Consider the following 20,880-nt stretch of genomic DNA (forward strand, 5'->3'; position numbering starts at 1 on the left):
CTCAAAATAATGTAAAACTTGCAAAAAAAATAAAGACTTAATATCTCAAAATCATGACTTAGTATTTAAGTATCTAAAATAATGTGAAACTTTCAAAAAACTAATAAGAAGGTTAGTCAGTATCTCAAAATAATGACTCTGTCTCTCAAAAATAATGAGAAACCTTCACAAAATATTAATATTAGTTAGTATCTCATAGAAACTTAGAAACTTTCTAAGAATAATGATATTATAAAAGGTTTCTCATTATTTTGAGATACTAAGTCATTATTTTAAAGTACTAAGTTGTTATTTTGAGAAAAGTTCTCATTATTTTGAGATAAGTCATTATTTTGAGTTACTAAGTCATTATTTTGAGAACGTTTCTCATTATTCTGAGATTATAAGTCATTGTTTTGAGATACCAAATCATTATTTTGAGAAAGTCTCTCATTTTTCTGAGATTGTAAATCATTATTTTGAGAAGGTTACTCATGATAATGATTTACAGGACCTTTTTTGTTTTGTTTTAATCCATCACATTGGCGGAAATGAGCTTTGTCAACGATAACCATTAACGTCATCTCCGGTGGAATATTCCAGCGGATCTATCCTTGTTCTTTAAAAGGACGCGCTGAAAACGCTTCTGTGATATTGACAGGTAAACGGCCATATATTCTGTGTATGCAGTTGAGAGCGTAGCCACTTTAAATACTGCAGTCAGCAACAGAAACAGATCAATCCGCGAAAAAAAAAAGAAAAGGAAAGAAAAGGAAAGAAATACATTAAGGTCCAGTACGTGCATCTTTAGACGTCTGCGTCATTGGATTTGTCTAGACTTTGTAATCTTTTGGAGGTCCTTTCAGGTAAGATGAGACGCACTTCATGTATATGTGGTACCTGTTTCTTCAACTTCAATAGTGTAAAGGTTTTTGTTTTCTTTTAGAACAAATATAAATGGCTGTATAGGCCTGCTTTTGCATGAATGGTACCGTTGTGGGTGTGACGCAGTTACACCACTTTGCCCATCCTTTTCATGCTGGGATGTTAGACAGAGCTAAATATTCACCTGCTGTTGTAGATCAGCTAGAGCTCTACGTGTTTTTATTTGAATGCATCTGGTGAGGTTTATGTGCACAGGGATGTTCGCATTGCAGTAACTCATAAGACTTGTGCTGGGGTTGAAGTGTTGCGCACGTATTAGGCTATATATATAAATATGTATAGATATACATAATAATATATGGCTCAGCTGAGCACCTGTAAAGTGTAAACCAGCAGGTGTTTGCAGAAGCAGAATCACATTTTTTGAAGAACACCCATGGCTGAATTATGCGGCAAACAGACACTTTTGTGTGTGTGTGGTTTTTTTAACCGTGTACTTTTAAGAAATGGACGTCCGATACAAATAGTCACGCGAGTCAGGAAACTGCGTTTCAAGCCAGCCACTGCGACGCCCCACGGGCAAGTCAGTACGCACTTGTTTTGTGACACGTGTAGGCTATATTCTAGGATAAGTGAAACTAACGGACACGTTCATTCTGAAAACGTTGAGCAACGGTTTGTGCATTGCGCCACGGGGCTACAGGTTTCAAGTACGTATTTCTCGTTCTTTCTCTGGAACTGATTTGGTGGGTGTGTCCGCTGAGTCAGAGGTGCTAGCCAATCAGCAGCGGCGCGTGGGTTATCTCACTATAAGCATTACAATTTTGTGAATACACAGTAATACATTATTTATTTTTTTTTTTTAAACTAGATACAAAGATATACTACACATAAAGTCAAAAGAGAGGAAAAAAAAAAAATGAAACCAAAAAACACAAAATGTGCCAGGGATCAGCGAAGAGTAGGCCTACATTGAAAATGAAGTGAAAACCATAAATATGTAAGACAATCTCACAGTTTTAATGGATTTTTTTGTCTTGATATATAGCACCATTGCTTTCTTGAAAACAAAGTGATGTTCTCACAGACACGTTTTTTTTTTTTTTTTGGATTTACAGTACCACCGCACCACCGTTTCCATTCATAGAAAGGTTTTGCAACTTTTATTTGGGGCTGAACGCGCCCCTGACTTCAAAATAAAATCTGCATTCGGGTAAATGCGATACAAAAAAATGATAAAGTCAATCAGTCAGTCATAGATAAGCAGAAACAAATAACTTAAGTAAATAAATAAAGCAAATTTAATAATATTAAATAATAAAGTAATAACAAATAATATCCAATCTGAGTTTTCTGTTGCACTTTTAAATAATGTTTTGCAACTTTTTTGGGGGGGTGAACCCTTATTTTAACATAAAAGGCTATGTTCCGGTGAACACGACGTGAACAAGTGAAGTCAATCAGTTAGTCATGAATACATGAAAACCTACAAAACTAAAATCACTAAATAAACAATAACACAAATTTAACAATAAATGAAATTTAACGATAATATCAAATAACTACAGCATGCAAACTGTGAGAAAAATCAGTAACACTGCTATCAGTCTGAAGTGAAATGAGACCGTGGCAACATGGCGTTTCCTTTTTATTAGGCTGTCAATCTAAATTTAGGTGCAACATAGCTCTTATATGAGATGTGAAATGGCTTTGAAAGTGGTCTGTGGAAACGGTAAGTTTCTGAATCACACTCTGAGGTGGTGTACTGTTATTTTGAAGTCATGTTGGTCTTGGAAATGTATTCTTTATCGTTAAGTTTGATTCATTATTCACACAATTGGAATAAAATGTTCTCTGAAATGCAGTTCATTATCATGTGTCATTTCATTTATTGTTTAAAATTTTTCTTTGGTGAGCACCAACGGTGGGCAACTGTGACGTGATGAAGTGCCTTCTAGGGTGCCCTTAAAACAGAGAAAAACGCGTTGCAGTGCCATATAGGCTGACCTATAGGTTATGCGCACTGGTGCCCCAAAGCGTGCAGCTGGAGTCCTGTTTTTTCTTTTTCCGCCCCTGCAACTCAGACAGCCTGAGTCTGCCACTGGTTCAATGTCGTGTATGTAATGCATCTGTAAGTAAGCACTTTTAATTCCTTATTTTACAGCTGATGTTCTTTGACCCAGAGACAATCATGATCCTCCTGACTCCCTCTTCTGGTAGGTACTTGTTTCTCCATTTTACCTGATAATCTGGATTACTGTAAATGGGTGCCAGAGATTAAAGCCTAGGTCTGATTGGATCAAATAAGACAGGACGACAACAACGACAAATGTACTGAGGGAGTTTTGAAGCAGCTTGGACTGAATAAAATAAATAATTAATTCTGTAAAAATGTGAGCACAAAATATGTATGAGATGCTATAGCACATAAACTGAAGTTATAACCTGCAATTATTATCAATTATGTGCAGAATCACAGTACACTGTACACATCAAGACCATCACTTGATGTGAAAGAAATAGTCCATTATTACGGTACACATACAGTACATTAATGGAAAGTATACATAGTTCATACAGTTTGAGGATAGTTATTGTTCCTGTTACACATTAACAAACCACAACCAATAGAATGTACAGTATAGGAATAAATGTTGTATGACTGGTGTATGTTATTCATAATTAATTGCAATTTGATTGCCTTTTTTAATCTATTTTTTACTATATATATATATATATATATATATATATATATATATATATATATATATATATATATATATATATATATATATATATATATATATATATTATTATCCCAAAATGCAGTTAACTGAGTTAAAATGTAAACGTTTATATTGTTCAGTTAGTTCACTTTAGGTGCTCCCTGTTATGAATTTGGTTTTCCTTGTTATTTGTTTAGTCTTTTTAGCTGTTTCCAGGTAACATAGCAAGGTGTTGCATTACAAGGGACTTCCCATCATGCTTTGCAGTCATTAGGCAGCAATCCAGAAATAAGAGACCTGCTTGAAAATGACCGTGTGTCTCTCTCTGGCTTTATCCTCTTTTTTTATTAGTGACCGAGACAGTGTATTAAGTGGTTAGACTAAAACTTGACCGTAAGATCTGCAACCTCACTGACTTGTAGGCACGTGGAGCTGCACGTGCGGCTCTCCAATGGTATTTACTGTGACTAAAGTGAATTGACCTGATTATTCATTTAGCAAACGTGGCAATTACATGATTTTCCAGAAAAAAATGCAGAGTGTTCTCTGCAGTGAAGCTGGGGTAGGCAGTTTATTTTTAGCGTCATTGGGGAAATTCCATAATAATCTTTTAGTTTGCTGTAATTCAAGTGGACTCCTAAAACTAGACTGTGCACCTCCTCTTGGCTCTGTTTTCAGGTTTTAGAAAATCTAGCCTGCAATGGCAGACTTTGGCCAATTACAGGTCATATCAGATTTAATTTCTAATGCAGATGCACATCCCCTTAGATGGTTAAAACTCTGATTCAGTGGTGAAAAGGTTGCAATTCCAGCATTGGCAACAACTGTGCAACGCAACAATAAAAACGTGCTGATATTAGTGAAGCGTTTCGGAGATGGAGAGAAAATGGTGCTAATACTTTAGCCTTCTGCTAGTCTATATTGACGACGTTTCGTTTACGGGATTGCTTTGTTGCCGCTGAAAATTCCGCCGGATGTCACTTTTTTTTTTTTTTTTTTTTTTCGGCCGGATGTCCGTCACCTTCCTCTTTCTTTGTGTAAGCGTTCTAAACTCCGGTGGATTTCTGAGGACTATGGTTAACTGCTCCTCAGATCTCTGCAGGGTAAATCACGACTAAAACAACTTTTGAACGTACACACAAGTTCCTTCCTGAGGCTATTTTGCAGAGTCACCGTGGCTCAGTCCGGCGCTTAGCGCCACCCAAGACGATTGTGATTGGTTTAGAGAAATGCCAATAAACCAGAGCGCATTTTTCTCCCATCCCGGAATGCTGTGTGGACTAGACAGACCCTCCTCCGCAGCACTGTGGAGGAAGCTCTGGCAATGCGAGACTAGCCTTCTGCTAACTATAGCCGTTAGCCTAAGGCTACGGTTGCAACTGATGGCAACGTTTTCTCTCATTCTCTGCAGCGCTTCACCGATATATACACACGTTTTATTCATGAGCATGAACTTGAATAACAGGATGTCATCTCAGATGGCTTTTAAAGGGATCACTATCGGGATGATTGAAATGAATGACTCCTACAGATTTCTTTACAAAGTCTGGTGGGAGGGGCTTAGGACAGAGAGGGGAGGGCTGCAGGAGGAGGGGGAAAAACTGCCTACCCCAGCTTTAACTGATGTGCTGTGTTTCAAAACATTTTCAGATAATAATGACAAAAATGCCAATTTGTTTCATAAATCCAAAATGAGAAGTAGAAAAGCATGCTTTCAAGTAAAAGTGTAATTGTTGGCTTTTTGCTGTATCTCATACGCTGTTTTCTTTCAGATGAAGAGTCTCTTGAACTCGCCTGGCTTTGGAATCACAGGAAGTTCAGGGTGAAAAACACTTGAAGGGTTGCTACTGCAACATTTAAAACTATTTAATATATATTTAATTTTGCAGGTCTGTGCATTCTGTCTCGGAGAGTAGGCTAGGATAAGCACTATGACTTGAAGTAAAGCACTCCGAAGAGAGGAGGCAGACAGAAAACAAAGACTTCTTTGTTGGACTTCATTAAAAAACATCAGAGCTTTGTGGGGGCAGAGGCAGATTTTTTTTTGCTTTTTGGCTGGAGCGAGGCAGTGTCAGCAGTCATTCCATCTGGCTGACTAAGATGTAGTGTTTACTACCGTTCACACAGAATTTTTTGTCTTCAAAACAACTAGAGATATCACGTCATTATGAGTTTTAGTAACTGCACCTTTTTTTAAAATTTTTTTTTTTAATAAAAAACTTCAATAAAACCATTACGATTGGTGATATAACCCCGTGCAGTTTAGCAACTGAGTATAAAATGCGTGTTATAAAAACAAGGAAACAGGGAGAGGTTGTAGATCTATCTTTATACCATTTAAAGCCTAGACTGCAGTGGTATTATTAGATTGAAACAATGAGCTATGTGAGGGCTGCTGCCATGTCCTTGTCTCTGGTCACTACGTTTGATCAGGCTAAACTGATCTCACATCTGGTATGTGTCAATGCAGTAGTCCAACTCACTCTCACTATAGCCAATGGTGTATGATGGTGTATGTGGTAATCCCCTAAACGTGCATAGCTTGTTCCCTACACCAGTATTTTGTGTGTATTTGACCCCTGAGATTACTATTGAGCGCTAACACTTGCACATGCATCCTGTTTAGACATGTATCATTTTGATGTTTTTTGCTTTGCAATTATGTAATATAATCAATATTATCTATTGATATTAAAGTTTACCGCATGCTGTCTTGAGTTAAACTATGTGTAAAGTGTTTGCATAGCTGTAAGTGATAATGTAATGAGTAGATAATGAGACACTGTAATGTTGCATGCTGTAGGCTGTGAATGAACGAATGTACAGTAACAAATACGTTTTAGTTATCTGAAAGTGGATGAATGTATCGTAAGGTCCGTCTCCGTCCAATAAACGTACGTCTTGGTAAGTGATGCTTCTTTTACATAAAATAGGGGAAACAATTTGAAAGTAATATTTTTTTGCTTTAAATATAGTGATTAAAAAACAAAAAGAAACACACATATGCTACACAATCCTGCCATATGGATTCCCACTACATGGTGTACACAATATTATGATTCAGTTATGACTGGCATTAAGATTACTTTCAGAAGTTTTACACATTTTCCTTTCACTTCCACTGAAGTTGACTCAAACTGGGACATAATGATTAAACCATACCCATTCAGACTCCTTCATCAAACGGTCAGCTGGAATGGCCATCCGATCACAGTAGGGATAGGGATTTAGCTTTTAGCTTTAGCAGAGCATAGGTTATTTGACCAATCACAGACAACTACTAACTGCTGTTGATGTGTGGTCTTAGGTCTCTTCCGGTGTACCAACAAGTTCTTTCTGAGTGATGAAGCCACCGGACTCCAGATCAAGGAGTTTGCACGTAAAAATGCAGCTAATGCTCTGTCAATGTGCAACATGGTCATGGGCATGGCCTCCATTCTCAGCAGTCTAAATGGGTGAGTGAACTCGCCTTGATTGGATTTCACTATCTGAAACATTAGTCAGGTGCAGGATGGACAAAATCTATAGCTTGGTCGCAATCACTGTAGTCCTTTTTTTTCTTTTTTCTTTTTTTTTCTCTGATTTTTTTCAACAACAAAAAAAAGTTTTGATTAAAAATTGTAACGATTTGGCTAGGGGTTTTGAAACCACATTTTTGTAACTTTGGTGGCCAAGAGGAGCAAAAATATATAAGCGAAATTAAAAAAAAAAGCAACATTTCACAATGCATATTAACAAAACAAAGCACAGCAATGTTATACTTTGTGAGAACAATGATTACGACCAGTGGTATGTTTTTTCATCCAGTGTTATGTTTTGCCCTTCAGGGCCACCATACAGTTTAAGTAATGCTTGTAATGATGACAGATCTCTGTCCTTACCAGATAAGCTGTACTAAGCTTAATGTAAAAGGCACAGGCAAGTGCAGGTAAGAAAATCCAAGGCCAATGTCAAGAAACCCAACCTAAAGATGATAATTCTGTTGATAGAACTGTACTTGTAACACTGTTGAAATCTATAACCAGCGCTAGTTTCAGACCTATTTTCACTGTTGAAAAACCTTAAAATATTTGACCTTTTTTTTTTTTTTTTAAATGGTTTGCTGTTGTCAAATAGCTAACTCGCTTGTTTTGTTCAGGCACCATCATGCTGCATGTTGGCTGGTTCTGATTGGCTACCTGCTGGATTTGGCAGATGGAGCAGTTGCCAGGCGACTCGGTGCCTGCTCTGCACTGGGTAAGTGGAGTGTTGTGGTCAATGGCACTTAGAGATAAACTTCGACTGGGGTGTTGGCAGGGCTCGCTGCACAGTCCTCTGCCACTGAAATACTCTGGCTAGTCTTACAAAATCTCCAATGGAAGAGTAATACATAATTTAATGTATTGTAATTTGAGCTTTATCAAATCTATATCTTTATTTTTTAGCTTTTTCTATGTTTCTAAGGACTCTGCAAGTTGTACATTTTCAGGGTTGAGGTTGGAGTGTAAATGGCATGACATCCCCTTTCTTGACCCCCCCCCCCCTGCCCACCCCCCATTAAATAACAAGTACCCAGTGCACAAAAACAGGACTGTGGCCTGTTTTCAAAAGATCACAGCATCATATATAGTAAACCAAGAGACACAAATAGCTGTTTTTAAAGCTTACAGTGAGAAATTTTACTCCGAAGCCCAGAATAACTAACCTGACTCCGCCAAATGGATTGCTTCGCATTTGCTCGGCATATCCATCTGGGAACTTTACATTGGAGAACTTTTGGGAAGGGGCGGAATACTGGTTATTTGATTGGATGAACCATCTGTCTATCACCTATGTTTGTGATAGACGGGCCAAATCAACCAATCAGATTCACAAAGCGTATGAAAATACAACCACAAGCCCGCCCCTGCTGCTGCAGGCAAAGCATAGCTCGTAAGCTCAGCATGCATGCAACATGTCGGTAAAGGATATTTGCCATTTGTGTAACGAGAATTTAGGAATAAAAGGCACCATTTCAGGTTCCCGGACCATATTCCAAAAGAAGGATCCAAGAGAAAAAAAGCATTAGCGAGCAGCTAACAGAATTAGGGATACCGCTGGCTGATAATACTGGTTAGCTGATTGGATAAACCATCGGTCTATCACCACCTAACCCACCTCAAAACCAACGCTGATTGGCCCGGTGGTTTGGCGAACGGCTCCAAATTTTCTCTGCCTCAAGATGCCAGACTGATCTGCGAGTGGAAAACTGGAGCTCGCCAGATCAGGACGGTCTCACGAGGCTACAGAATAACTCCCAGGTGCATCACAATACGTAAATCGTTGGCTGCACATTTTTAGGGGGCTTTGTGTCCTGACAGGGTTTTTCTGCATGACTTTGCAGGTGGATGTTGTTGTGTGTGTCTCCCCCCCCCCCCCCCCCCCGCCCCGCGTATTTTGTCACATGAACAATCACGTCCTTATTAAGCAGCCTAATTCCACGGGATCACGCTCCAATTGTCTATTTTATCCCGTTGCTTTGGGTTCTCTGCATATCTGAAATTGCTAAAATTGTTGACCCTGGCCTTTGGAATTCCACCTCGGTCATTTGACCAATGGCCTGAATCACCTCGTCTACTGAAAACATGCTCGGTGCTCCTGAGGGATAAAGGGACGAGGGAGCGGAGAATGTTGTTTACCGAATATCCGCCTGTCAGGCTGACACTGAAATTTCCCCCTTTGAGATTTCAGCATGTACACAACCCACTGTCATGAAGTGGTAACGGAGGGAGTGAGAGATGAGACCATACCTAAACTAACTTTTCTAGAATGTAAACTCGTGACCGAGGTACTGTCGGATTGAAAGAAATGTAATAATCATAGAACAGTTATCTCGCACTAGTAGCTTTTTCTAAAGCCAATTATTCAGGACACATTGTGTCCGTCAGCAAGGCCAACACAATTCATATTTCCTTGTGAACTTCACAGAGCCTCATCTGGTATTCACATATTCCTTTTTTTTCGTGTTCAGGTGCAAAGCTCGATGATTTTGCTGACTTCACGACATTCGGGATTGCCACGTCATTGCTCCTAAGGACGACCGACCTGATGGACAACATCCTGTGCGTGTGTTACGTCTTGTCTGTGTTTGTCCGCCTCTGTTTCTTCACGAGCGGTAAGTTCCAAAATGTAGTTTTATTGTATGCGGTTTGTTATTCAAAGGGCTTACTGTAGATTTGTTCTTTCTTGGCTCTAGGGATCCCATTCATGTACCGCGGCCTGCCCTGCATCTACTCCTCAGGCATCCTGGCCAGTGTCTCTCTGCTGTCTGGGGGGAACCTGGTCGTGCTGCGGGTCATTGCGGCAGCCATGATCTTCTTCATGATCAGCCAGAGCTTCTACCCCCATGACAAAGTGCTGGAGTCCCAGGCCTGGAAGAAAGTCGTCTATGCTGGAGGTAAAGCAATTTCTTTTTCTTTTTAAATACAGTATGATCCGCACTGGCGCTAGATAATTATCAGCAAGGGGGTCAAGGGTTTTCACAGGTGGGCACTTCTTTTTAAATGGTCATAGATTGGACTTTTTTTTCGTTCTCACAGTTTAGTTAGGCTCATTGCTGCTATCAGTTTATTTTCTGTCATGACTGGTATAAGTTGCATTGGGAGGAATGGCATTTACGACTTTGGCTAGCTACTTGTCTTTTTTTAGATGGAATGGGAAAGTCCACTCCCCCCCCCCCCCTCTGAAATATTTTCAAATGCATCCAGCTTACTTAAAGCCAACTGATTTGTCGCCAAAAATACCAAAATATCCACAATGGGTGTAGTATCCATTTCTACACAGTTACTCTATCTCGGTGTCAGTGCTACATATCTCGCGCTCCAAAAGGCCTTACACGTTAGATTGTCTTTTAGAAGTAGCATGTTGTTGAAGCCTATCGCATGCTTCCATTTGCAATATCCATTTATGGTGAAAGTTTAATCAACATTGGCACATGCTGAACCAAATTTCCTACAAGGGAAACCGAAAGCTGCATCTGCCTTTACCGGGTACTCCAACCACTCTCTCCCATGAAACCAGTTACTAAACTACAAACAAATGTTTTTTTTCCTATTGCAAATGCGGCTTGGATACTGGTCCCGATTCACCTGATTTGGCTTTTCACAACTGAGATCCACAGGTGGAGTTGGTGGTGGTGGAACTCTCGTCCAAATGTTAAACTACTAATGTGTGTGCTTGCTAAGGAAGTTGCTGTAGTGGAGTCAGGGCTAACGTTAGCTGAGAGAAACATTACCGATTGTGCTTGGAGTAGTCGCCTGGGATTTGGAAACCGATTGTGGTTCTGAGTTCAAAGGAGTAGATCCTGTAGTAGATTTTGGTGTGGGTAGTGCAGATGGGGGGGGGAGGGAGGGGGTTGAGCCATTTCCCTTAAATCCATTTTGTTAAAGGCCCTGAACACCCACATAGGATTTTTTTCATATATTCCTGAGTCTCTCGTTAGCTTTGTTGCACCTGTTAGGGCAGAACAAATGACACCTTTTATCATTCTTATTAGAAGATGAAATTTGTGACGTAATAAATTCCCATCAAAGCGCCGACTCACCTACAACCTGAGCAGAGTCGAATCAGCCAGAATAACTGAAATCCCATGTGAGGGTGTTCAGAGGCTTTAAACTTTGCTAGCTAGTTTTGTTGAAAGTGAAACGCACTTGGTATAGCCAGTCAAGCAGCGACATTTGATGTAGCAAAGGGGGGCATTAGGGAGCTAAGCCTACTGGATGCTGGCCTGACCATGATTTTTATTATGCATTTTTAACTTTTTAACAGGCATTGCTAATACATGCTGCTGTGGAGTTGTGCTTTTCACTCAAAACTTCTCTCTCAACTTCTATTTTTATATTTTTTTTTTATTTCCAGGAGTCATCATGGTGTTTTGCTCTTCCTTCCCCCCTGCATGTGTCTACTACCTGCTGTGGTCAGTCTCCTACATTTTGTTCCCAACATCCCTTTGGAGCAGTAAAGTGTAAAATGGGTACTGGCTTTATCCAAAACTCCCATATAGGTTTACCTCTGGCCCACCCGGGTGAACTGAGGCTTCCAGACTGCTGCTGCTCCCTACTGCCATGGAGGATCCAAGCTGAACATGATCATGCTCCACAGGCAAATCACTCGCTCTATTTGACCTTTTTATTTTGACACAACACCTCTAAAACAAAACCCAGATTGAAGAGAGTTAGAGTGAGGGATAAGAATGAGATTTTAATGTTGCTGGTAAGGACTAACCTTCATGCTGTCTTGTGTCTTTGTTGCATTTTCACTGAAGCCGGGAGTTGGATGGCTTGTTCCATGATTTTTATTTTTTTAAATTTTTTTTATCAGGTTTATCTCCTGTGGAATCCCCCTACTTCAATATTAATCTTTCATCAATGTTGTGAACACGCAGCAGCAGTCAATATAAAAAAGAAATTATTTCAAATTAAATAAGCACACAAATTTCTAATATACTTTGGCCTCAAATTTGGGTTTTTTAAATATGTTTAATTGTGTAATCACACTGGATCGTAACTCTTATTATGATATCCACAGTGTTGAGCATAGCCTAATGAGTAACTGTTTTAGTGCTACAGTATGTAGGAAGCGCCTTTTAATCAATGAATATACAACATGATCTCTGAGCAGCATTTTCGGGGTTCAAAATTCCAAGTTCTTTCGGGTTTATCTATAACACTCTAATGGGAATTCGTAAAGGCACTATGACCATGTCTTGTGTTAACTGACTGTCTGTTAACTGACTGTCTGTTAATGTTTGTATCCGGGTTGAGGTCACTTCACTTTCATAGTGTTCAGAGTGGGAAATTTACTTTTTTTTTTTTCCATTTTGTAGGCGTCTCAAATCCAGTGAATATTTGTAAGAAGCTTTCATTTCAATTATTAGATTTGCTGTTTATAAATAAGTGAAAGTCAGCTGACCACAACTCTGGCATCTGTGAATGTGGAGACTTTTAGACTTTTTACAAAGTTGTGGCTCTGTCCAAGAAATGATGTGTTAGATTTCCATATTTCTTCTAAGTGTGTTCTTATTTGCTAATTGTATGTGTTTACCTCTGTTTTAAGAGGCATTGCAGTTTTAATAGTAAATCCACACTGGATCACATTAACATCTCGTAGTACTGCTCTGGCCACGGCTCAATCAGTAACCTCAGTGATTTAGGTGGAGTCAGGAGTGCAACATGAGTGGGCGGCGCCGCCCATAAATGGCAACGCAGCAGCAGGTTTCTGCCTCGTCATTCAGTGTGAATTTACCCTTAAAGAGCAACAACACGCAGGCTGCGAATTCTGCTTTTTCCTCACCACGCTGCAAGTTTTGCCTCCACCTTAAAGGTGTTGTAACATTGCACTATAGTCCATGTTGGCTATGCTCACAAATGCACCAAACCACTACTAGTGGTGGAGCAGCATGGAAACATTAAACCCACAAGGAAGGAGAGTTTAAGTGTGTTGTTAATCTTTAACTTGGCCAGCATTCAGTCTGGGGGACATCATTCTTTTTTTTTTTTGTAGACTGTGTTTCACAATGTGTGTATTTGCGCCTCTCGGCATCATGTGTGCAAATGGGGAGATTATACAGTATGCCCATGTTTAAATTTGGACTCTGGACCTTGAGTTTGTAATCTGAGGTGTCTAATTAAATGGCATGACATCACTCACCATTTTAGTTCAGTGATTTTAATGTTAATGGTAATGATTTGGAACCCTCTTATAAGCAATATCAGAGCCCGAAGAAGGAAAAACTAAAGCAGAGTTTCAAGAAAATGAAGACCCAAGGTATCTGTCTTCAGGTTCTGATATTGGTCTGAACCCACTGTGGTTCTCGACATGGTTACAGTAACCAGTGTTTTAAAGAAAATCCACAGTGAAAAGTGCACACACAAGACTAAACACAAATCTACTCTAGTACATTCAGCTTTCCTGTGTGGGTGTTTTGGTTTTCAAACTGTGAAGTCACAGTGATGTATGCATGCCTAGAGCATTACAGATACAAAAACTGTACTTTGCCCAATAAAAGAAGAAGAGGGAAAAAAAAAAGATCTTAATGAATAATAAGATCTGTGCTTTTACTTTTACTGTCTGTACATTTTTGACAATAAAGAGGCAATAATGAAATGACTCTTGGCTTTCAGTGTCAGTTTATCACATCATTAATGTTTGAGATACATACATATGAAAATACAAATTCAATGGTAGACATTCGACAGTACTCAGCGGATGTTAAATTGCAATCTTAGGAATAATCAGTTTTATGTTGTTTCCTAATAGTGGGTGTTGCCAACTTTGGTAGCACATGAGCCTATGAGAGCAGTCCTGCCTTTCTGTTATACTCCGATATGTCTATGACCTCAGGAACACAAATGTCTTTAGTAGTGCCCTGTGCCCTGCTACGCCATGAACTACTACAACTACTATTTCAGTCATAGCTCCATTATCTTTATTGTGACTATTTGCCACTGTTCATCACACCCCCAACCGGCACCGTCAGACACCGCCTACCAAGAACCTGGGTCTGTCCCAGGTTTCTCCCTAAAAGGCCGTTTTTCTCACCACCCGAGGTTTCCCCCTAAAAGGAAGTTTTTCCTCGCCACTGTCACACTAAATGCTTGCTCTTGGGAGAATTACTGGAATTGTTGGGTCTTTGTAAATTATAGATTGTGGTCTAGACCGTATCTGTAAGTGTCTTGGAGATAAGTTATGATTTGATACTATAAATAAAATTGAATTGAATAGTCGCCAGATGCCGCAAGGACTCCAACAGCTTCATGATGGCCAAGAATGCAGGTCGGTCTTTGAAACTCCACATCCGACACTACTTCGTCAGATCATAGCTAAAAGCCAGCAGTGAAAGAAGTATTCAGATCGTTTACTTAAGTAAAAGTACTAATACCACACTGTTGAAATACTCCGTTACGAGTAAAAGTCCTACATTGAATGTTACTGAAGTAAAAGTATGTAGGTATCATGAGGAAAACATCAGGAAAATGTACTTAAAGTATTAAATGCAAAAGTACTCAATGCAGAGAAATCCTCACATTTTAGAAACTGGAAACGATCCGAACAGTTCTGTTTTTAATGGGCTAATCCTTTCAGCTGGACTTGTAGGCCGTTACATTGTTGGGTCGTTTAATTTATAATAAACATCGTCAATTTATAAACTACAGTTTTGTGTGCAAAAATCCTAATGTGTAAAGTAACTAGTAACTAAAGCTGTCAGAAGAATGTACAATGTAGCACAATATTTCTCTCTGTAAATGTAGCGGAGTAGAAGTAGAAAGTGGCGGGAAAAGAAAAGACTCAAGTAAAGTACAAGTACCTCAACATTTGTACTTAAGTAAATGTACTTAATTACAGTCTACACCTGCTAAAAGCATACAAAAGGGATTTAAAATAGATCGGTGTTAAAGGAATAGTTTGCCATTTATGGAAATACCCTCAGTCGCTTTCTTGCCAAAAGTCAGATGAGAAGATAGCACTCTCATGTCTGTTTGGTACAGGACCAATGGGGGGGTGAGGTTGCAGATTGCAATCAACTGACTCACCCCTCCCTTTCCAAGTGTCTATGAATGGAACCTAAGGTGGCCTTCGGTAACCTCTCCGAGAGCTCTGGCTACACCACGGATACATTCTAGGATAAGAGAAAAAAAATGCACTGGGCTGTGTACATTTCTTTAAACCAATCAAAATTGTCTTGGGCGGCGCTATAGGTTTTAGAGGCTCAGGCGGTAGCTTCATATAAATGCAGTTACTTTTTGTTGTAATAGCTCATGAGGAGCATTTCAATGAAAATGCAACGTTCATGTGTATAAGTTGACTCAATTGCTAACACTGCAGCAAGCGACGGTGTTAAAAGTTCCCAAGCAGAGGCCACCATGTGACCACACCTTTGGCAGGGTGGATAAATCAAACACTCTTGCATGGGGGAGGACCCGCCCCCTTCAGGTGCAATCAGTCCACTTAATTAGAGGCTATATACACAGCCTTCCTCCCTTTGTTCTCTCCTTTTGACCTGAGCCACGGTGTGTGCATCCAGTAAGTAAATGTCCTTATTAAATCCTTTGGTTGTCCTTAAAGGTCCAATGTGTAGGAATTTCTCCCATCTAGCTTTGAGATAATATATTGCAATCAACTCCCAAATACCCATTAGCAGCAGCTGTGAGTCGAAAACGCGAAAGGCGGAGCAGTATGTCCTGTATCTCCCTTACCGGCTAACCTATTTCAAGATGGCGCATTAATATGGAGCGTCTACCCCAGTTCATGCAAGCGCAAATGTGAAATTTCAAGCTAATAGGAATACTTGGAATTGATGGTGGTGGTTAATATTCATAAAAAAGGACAAGTTTGTGAAGGGAAATACCAATTTTGATAATTAACTACAAACGTTACACACTCGACCTTTTTAATGCACACGGTTTATGTTTGGATTTATTGATGAGTTTTGTTATCTTGTTGCAGAGAGAAAATACATCCACACTCATTAAATCTGCCTTCTGGAAATAAAACTCTCCGCTTTAACTGAAATATGCTGACTGCGTCTCCTCCCTTGCTGACACCAATTGAGTCAACTCTCCAGTGTTCCATTCAGACGGTATGTAACTCTCACGTTAAGTCGGCCTGTTTGTTACAAGTTTACTTCCAAAGGTCCTCCATAGTTCTCCGGTCTCTTCATTCGGTAAGAGCCCTGTAGCTTTAGAAGCACAGACAGAGGCTCCAGCTCAGGGTATGGAGGAGAGCCTGAGATCAAAACCAAGAGCAATGAATGAATAAATGTGACTTTAATGGTTATGTGCAATGACAACTGGGTGTCACGATTCAATACTACACATTGTAAAAGTTATTACATTTAAAAGCTGCTAAGATGTGCAAAGGCACAAATACTGACCGCTTAAAGGAACACGCCGACTTATTGGGAATTTAGCTTATTCACCGTAACCCCCAGAGTTAAACAAGTCCATACATACCCTTCTCATCTCTGTGCATGCTGTAAGGCTGTCTGACGGCTCCAGCGGCATCAGGCCAGCACAGAACATGCAGGTGAATGGTTCCAGTAATCCTACTGCTCCCAATAAGTGACAAAATAACACCAACATATTCCTATTTACATGTTGTGATTTATAGAGTCACAGCGTGTACAAAAAACAACATAACATGAGACACAGCCGTCTTCTAACTGTAAACAAACCGGGAACTATATTCTCAGGCGGAAGAATATAGTACTTGGGCGGAGTGATATGCTCTCAGCAAGCCTGTCTGAGAATATAGTTCCCGGTTTGTTTACTGTTGGAACGGTCAGACAGCGTTACAGCACGCACGGAGATGAGAAGGGTATGTATCGACTTGTCCTACTCTGGTGGTTATGGTGAATAAGCTAAATTCCTAATAAGTCGGTGTGTTCCTTTTAAATAATTTGCTTCCAGATAATAAAACTCCGTTACCTAATGCCATCAGTTCATACAGTAGGATTCCAAATGACCACCTTGGGAAAATGTTTGTTTTGACTCATTAATTCTAGTTTTTATGCTTTTCAGTTTTCCTAGCCCTAACTCTGCCCTTACACGTTGCTCCTGTCGATACGGAGCTGCATCATGATCCTCTCTGGAGCCTGCCGTTTCAGAGGCACCTCTGCTGCCCTCTGCCTAATTGGTGGATCCATTCTGCGTCCTCCAAATGCTAATGCCCAGACACCCGGGCTCAGAGGCTTGGGCCAATTAAGCCTCCTGTTTTCAAAAGTTTCCGCATCAGAAATTTGGGTCAGTTTCAACCAAATTACCCCAAAAATAATACTGATGGTTACTGTAATGGCAAAATTACATTTAAGCACAATTCCTTATATTTTTGTTTTTATTTCTACTTTACTGCTCTCACAAATGCTGAAAGAGTCAATCTCATTCCCACATGCAGATTTTGATTCTAACTTTGTGAGACATCCAGTCTGGAACATTATGTGAGCCTGAACCGATAAAGGTACAAGGTCACCCTAAAACTATCTCTAGTTTCCTGTAAAGTCATACAGGGAGGAGGAGGTGAGATGACTCCAAGATGTCTCTTGCATTTCTCTGATTGTCTTCATGTGTATCAGATTGCCTGTCAAAATTGTAGCGTCATACTAAGCCAAGTGCATATGTGATGTCACCCTGAAGATGCATAAAAGCCTGGTGTTTCTGTTCACTCATTTGAGAAACTGACTCCACACTGGGCTGCGGCCTTTTGTGAAATCATGTTGATTCTATTTGCAAATATCTTTTTTTTTTTAATAAAATACAAAAACCCAACTTGGTTTTAGTCTCAGTCTCTTATTTGTTTCAATTTACTAAACTCTGAAATTTCCCCCCCTGCTGCAAAGGAAACGTCCATAACAAATGGCGACGAGAATGGGATATCATGTGCAGGGGTCAGATAAGACTCCGTGGTTGACTGAGGACTCGCGATCCGAGATCCAACGAACTTCGCCTCTACCTCGCCCAAAAAGCATTCAGAGAGAGGATCTGAAACCACGGAGGCCTCTACTGACCCAACACTGATCTGTTAAGACTGAAGCAATTCCACGCAGCAGGGTAAGATCACACTCTAATTTAAATTGAATTAAAAGTAATTTGAATTGGCTGAAGTAAAACTTCCAGAAACAAATAGGCTACTGACTTTGGACACTGAGATAGGATAACCACTTTGGGGTTGTTTGTATAGATTTTGTTGGTATTTTTAAAGGTTGTGAGGATACCTAATTGTGAGAACTCCAGCAGTATTTTTGCACCATAAAACTGATCCACGCACGGGTGTGACTTTGCTTTGTAGATTTTCGGGGGACAAATCTAATTGGGTTTTGAAGTAAATCTAATAAATGGTTTTTCAGAAACTGTTAGGTTTTTTGGGTTTGGTTTTTCCAAAATAAGATAGAAACCAGGCCTTACAGTGACGATTGTAAGTAGGATAGAAGTACTTCTTCCCAGTAAAATGGGTAACGGATCAGGTAGATCCGGCTCACACGTCCCTATGGGAACCGTGGTGGATGACGTGGTGCGAAAATACGGCTCAAAAGTTTGGATTGTCCGTATTGGTCAAAGTTTTGAGTTTTCCCTTAAATTCGGGCAAATTGAAAATATTCAAACAGGAATTAGGAGAACAAGAGAAACTAATGAAAAAAACTAAATTAAGAGGATTTAAAGCTACTGAGTACAGGAAAAACTAAAGGTATGATTCAGGGAAAGATTGCAAGAACACATACACCAATAACCTCATCAGTTCAGAAAGACAAGTTGGAGAAACGGAGGGACGAAGAGGACACAGACTCAACTATCGGACAGGACCGACAACATCAGTCACACCTGCATCGGGTGGAAAGACAAACGAGTACGTGAGAAAACCATGTTTGAAGAGTTTGTCTATGTTACAACAGGCTGGTGGGCAACATATGGAGCGCGGACCCGAAAGGCCGTTCCCACGAAGGACGTGGTCGAGCCAGAAGAGGCCGAGGCGGGTACCGTGGGCAAAATAATGAGCCCTACAACTGAGACCAGTGTTTGTACTGCAAGGACTTTGGACATTGGGTATGTACTGTAATTGCCTGAAGAAAAAGCAAAAAACACCTCAGACAAAGAACAACACTAGTCCCTCTGTTTGACTGAGTCCAAAAGCTGATAAGGAAGGTACTGCTAAACACACACACTTGCTTCATGCAATGAAGAAATGCTTGGCACTGATACACTGTTTTTTGTTTTTGCTATTTAGGGACAATTGATGGGTTAGAAAGTTCTGAAAAGAATCTAATCAGTTAAACCATTTTAATTCAATTCAATTTTATTTATAGTATCAAATCATAACAAGAGTTATCTCGAGACACTTTACAGAGAGTAGGTCCAGACCACACTCTATAATTTACAAAGCCCCAACAATTCCAACAATTACAGTAATTCCCTCAAGAGCAAGCAGTGCGACAGTGGCGAGGAAAAACTCCCTCTTGGGAAGAAACCTCAGACAGACCCAGGCTCTTGGTAGGCGGTGTCTGACGGGCCGGTTGGGGGTGTGATGAACAGTGGCAATAGTAGTCACATTAATAATGGAACAGTGACTGGATGTAGCGGGAAGCTGCAGGGTTCAGCCGGAAGAAGCATGACATTGTAGTGCACCGCTGAGCTCGGCAGGGAGTGCAGCAGGACCACGGCGACAGCTGGAACCAGGATCTTGGTGCCAACGTTCTCCAAGGAAATACGCTGGGGGAAAAAACATAAGGACTCCGGGGAGTAAACTCCCCAGAAGCTAGGATTAGTAACAAGCATTTCTGGGACTGGATACACACAAATAGTAATAGTAAAAGTAATAGAAAGGGAGAGGAGAGAGCAGCTCAGTGTGTCAAAGGAAGGAAGGAAGGAAGTCCCCCGGCAGTCTAGAACTATAACAGCGTAACTATAACAGCGTAACTAAGAGACAGGTCATAAGGAGAGGTAGCTTTTTCGGGCTTAGAACTCTCCCCCTGCCGGATCGGGCTTGGCTGGCCTGCCTCCCTCTACTTTTATGTATTATTAGTCTAACAATTATGAAGAGAAGCAGGTGGGCCAGTTAGGTGAACACTGCAACTCCTCACTCCCTAACTATAAGCTTTATCAAATAGAAGAGTTTTAAGTTCATTCTTGAAAGCGATTACAGTTTCTGCCCCCCGAACCCAGATCGGGAGCTGGTTCCATAGGAGAGGAGCCTGATAACTGAAGGCTCTGGCTCCCATTCTACTTTTAGAGACTCTAGGTACCACCAGTAACTCTGCATTCTGGGAGCGCAGTGCTCTAGTGGGACAATAAGGTATTAGGAGCTCTTCTAGATATGATGGTGCTAGACCATTTAGAGCTTTGTAGGTCAATAGAAGGATTTTAAACTCAATCCTGGATTCAACAGGAAGCCAGTGCAGAGAAGCTAATACAGGAGAAATATGATCTCTTCTCTTAGTTCTTGTGAGAACACGCGCTGCAGCATTCTGGATCAGCTGGAGAGTCTTAAGGGACTTATTTGAGCAACCTGACAGTAGGGAGTTACAATAGTCCAGCCTGGAAGTAACAAATGCATGCATTAGTTTTTCAGCGTCGTTTTGAGACAGGATATTCCTAATTTTGGCAATGTTGCGAAGATGAAAAAAGGCTGTTCTTGAGGTTTGTTGTAGATTGGCATTAAAGGATATATCCTGATCAAAAATAACTCCTAAATTTCTGACAGTAGTGCTGGAGGCCAGGGCAATACCATCCAGAGTAGCTATATCTTTAGATAATGAGGTTCTGAGGTGTTTAGGTCCCAGTACAAT

The 20,880-nt window shown here is 40.3% G+C and overlaps 1 protein-coding gene across 5 annotated transcripts; it reads left to right on the forward strand.

The window, feature by feature from the left end:
- Positions 1-551: 551 nt before the first annotated feature.
- tmem269 (transmembrane protein 269) lies at positions 552-13,716 on the forward strand. 5 transcript variants are annotated; one of them, XM_028582396.1, is made up of 8 exons: positions 564-845; positions 3,029-3,080; positions 5,363-5,412; positions 6,898-7,045; positions 7,729-7,826; positions 9,580-9,723; positions 9,805-10,005; positions 11,466-13,716. In XM_028582396.1, exons 4-8 carry the CDS (start codon positions 6,996-6,998, stop codon positions 11,573-11,575), a joined length of 603 nt encoding a protein of 200 aa, XP_028438197.1. In that variant the 5' UTR covers positions 564-845; positions 3,029-3,080; positions 5,363-5,412; positions 6,898-6,995; the 3' UTR covers positions 11,576-13,716. The 5 variants fall into 5 exon arrangements, with proteins under 5 accessions (XP_028438195.1, XP_028438196.1, XP_028438194.1 ...); XM_028582394.1 differs by having other exon boundaries at positions 552-640; positions 5,363-7,045; XM_028582395.1 differs by lacking the exon at positions 5,363-5,412 and having other exon boundaries at positions 552-640; positions 5,480-7,045.
- The last annotated feature ends 7,164 nt before the right edge of the window (positions 13,717-20,880 follow it).

This window comes from Perca flavescens, chromosome 7 (assembly GCF_004354835.1).
Source record: "Perca flavescens isolate YP-PL-M2 chromosome 7, PFLA_1.0, whole genome shotgun sequence".
In the NCBI taxonomy this organism is placed as follows: Eukaryota; Metazoa; Chordata; class Actinopteri; order Perciformes; family Percidae; genus Perca; species Perca flavescens.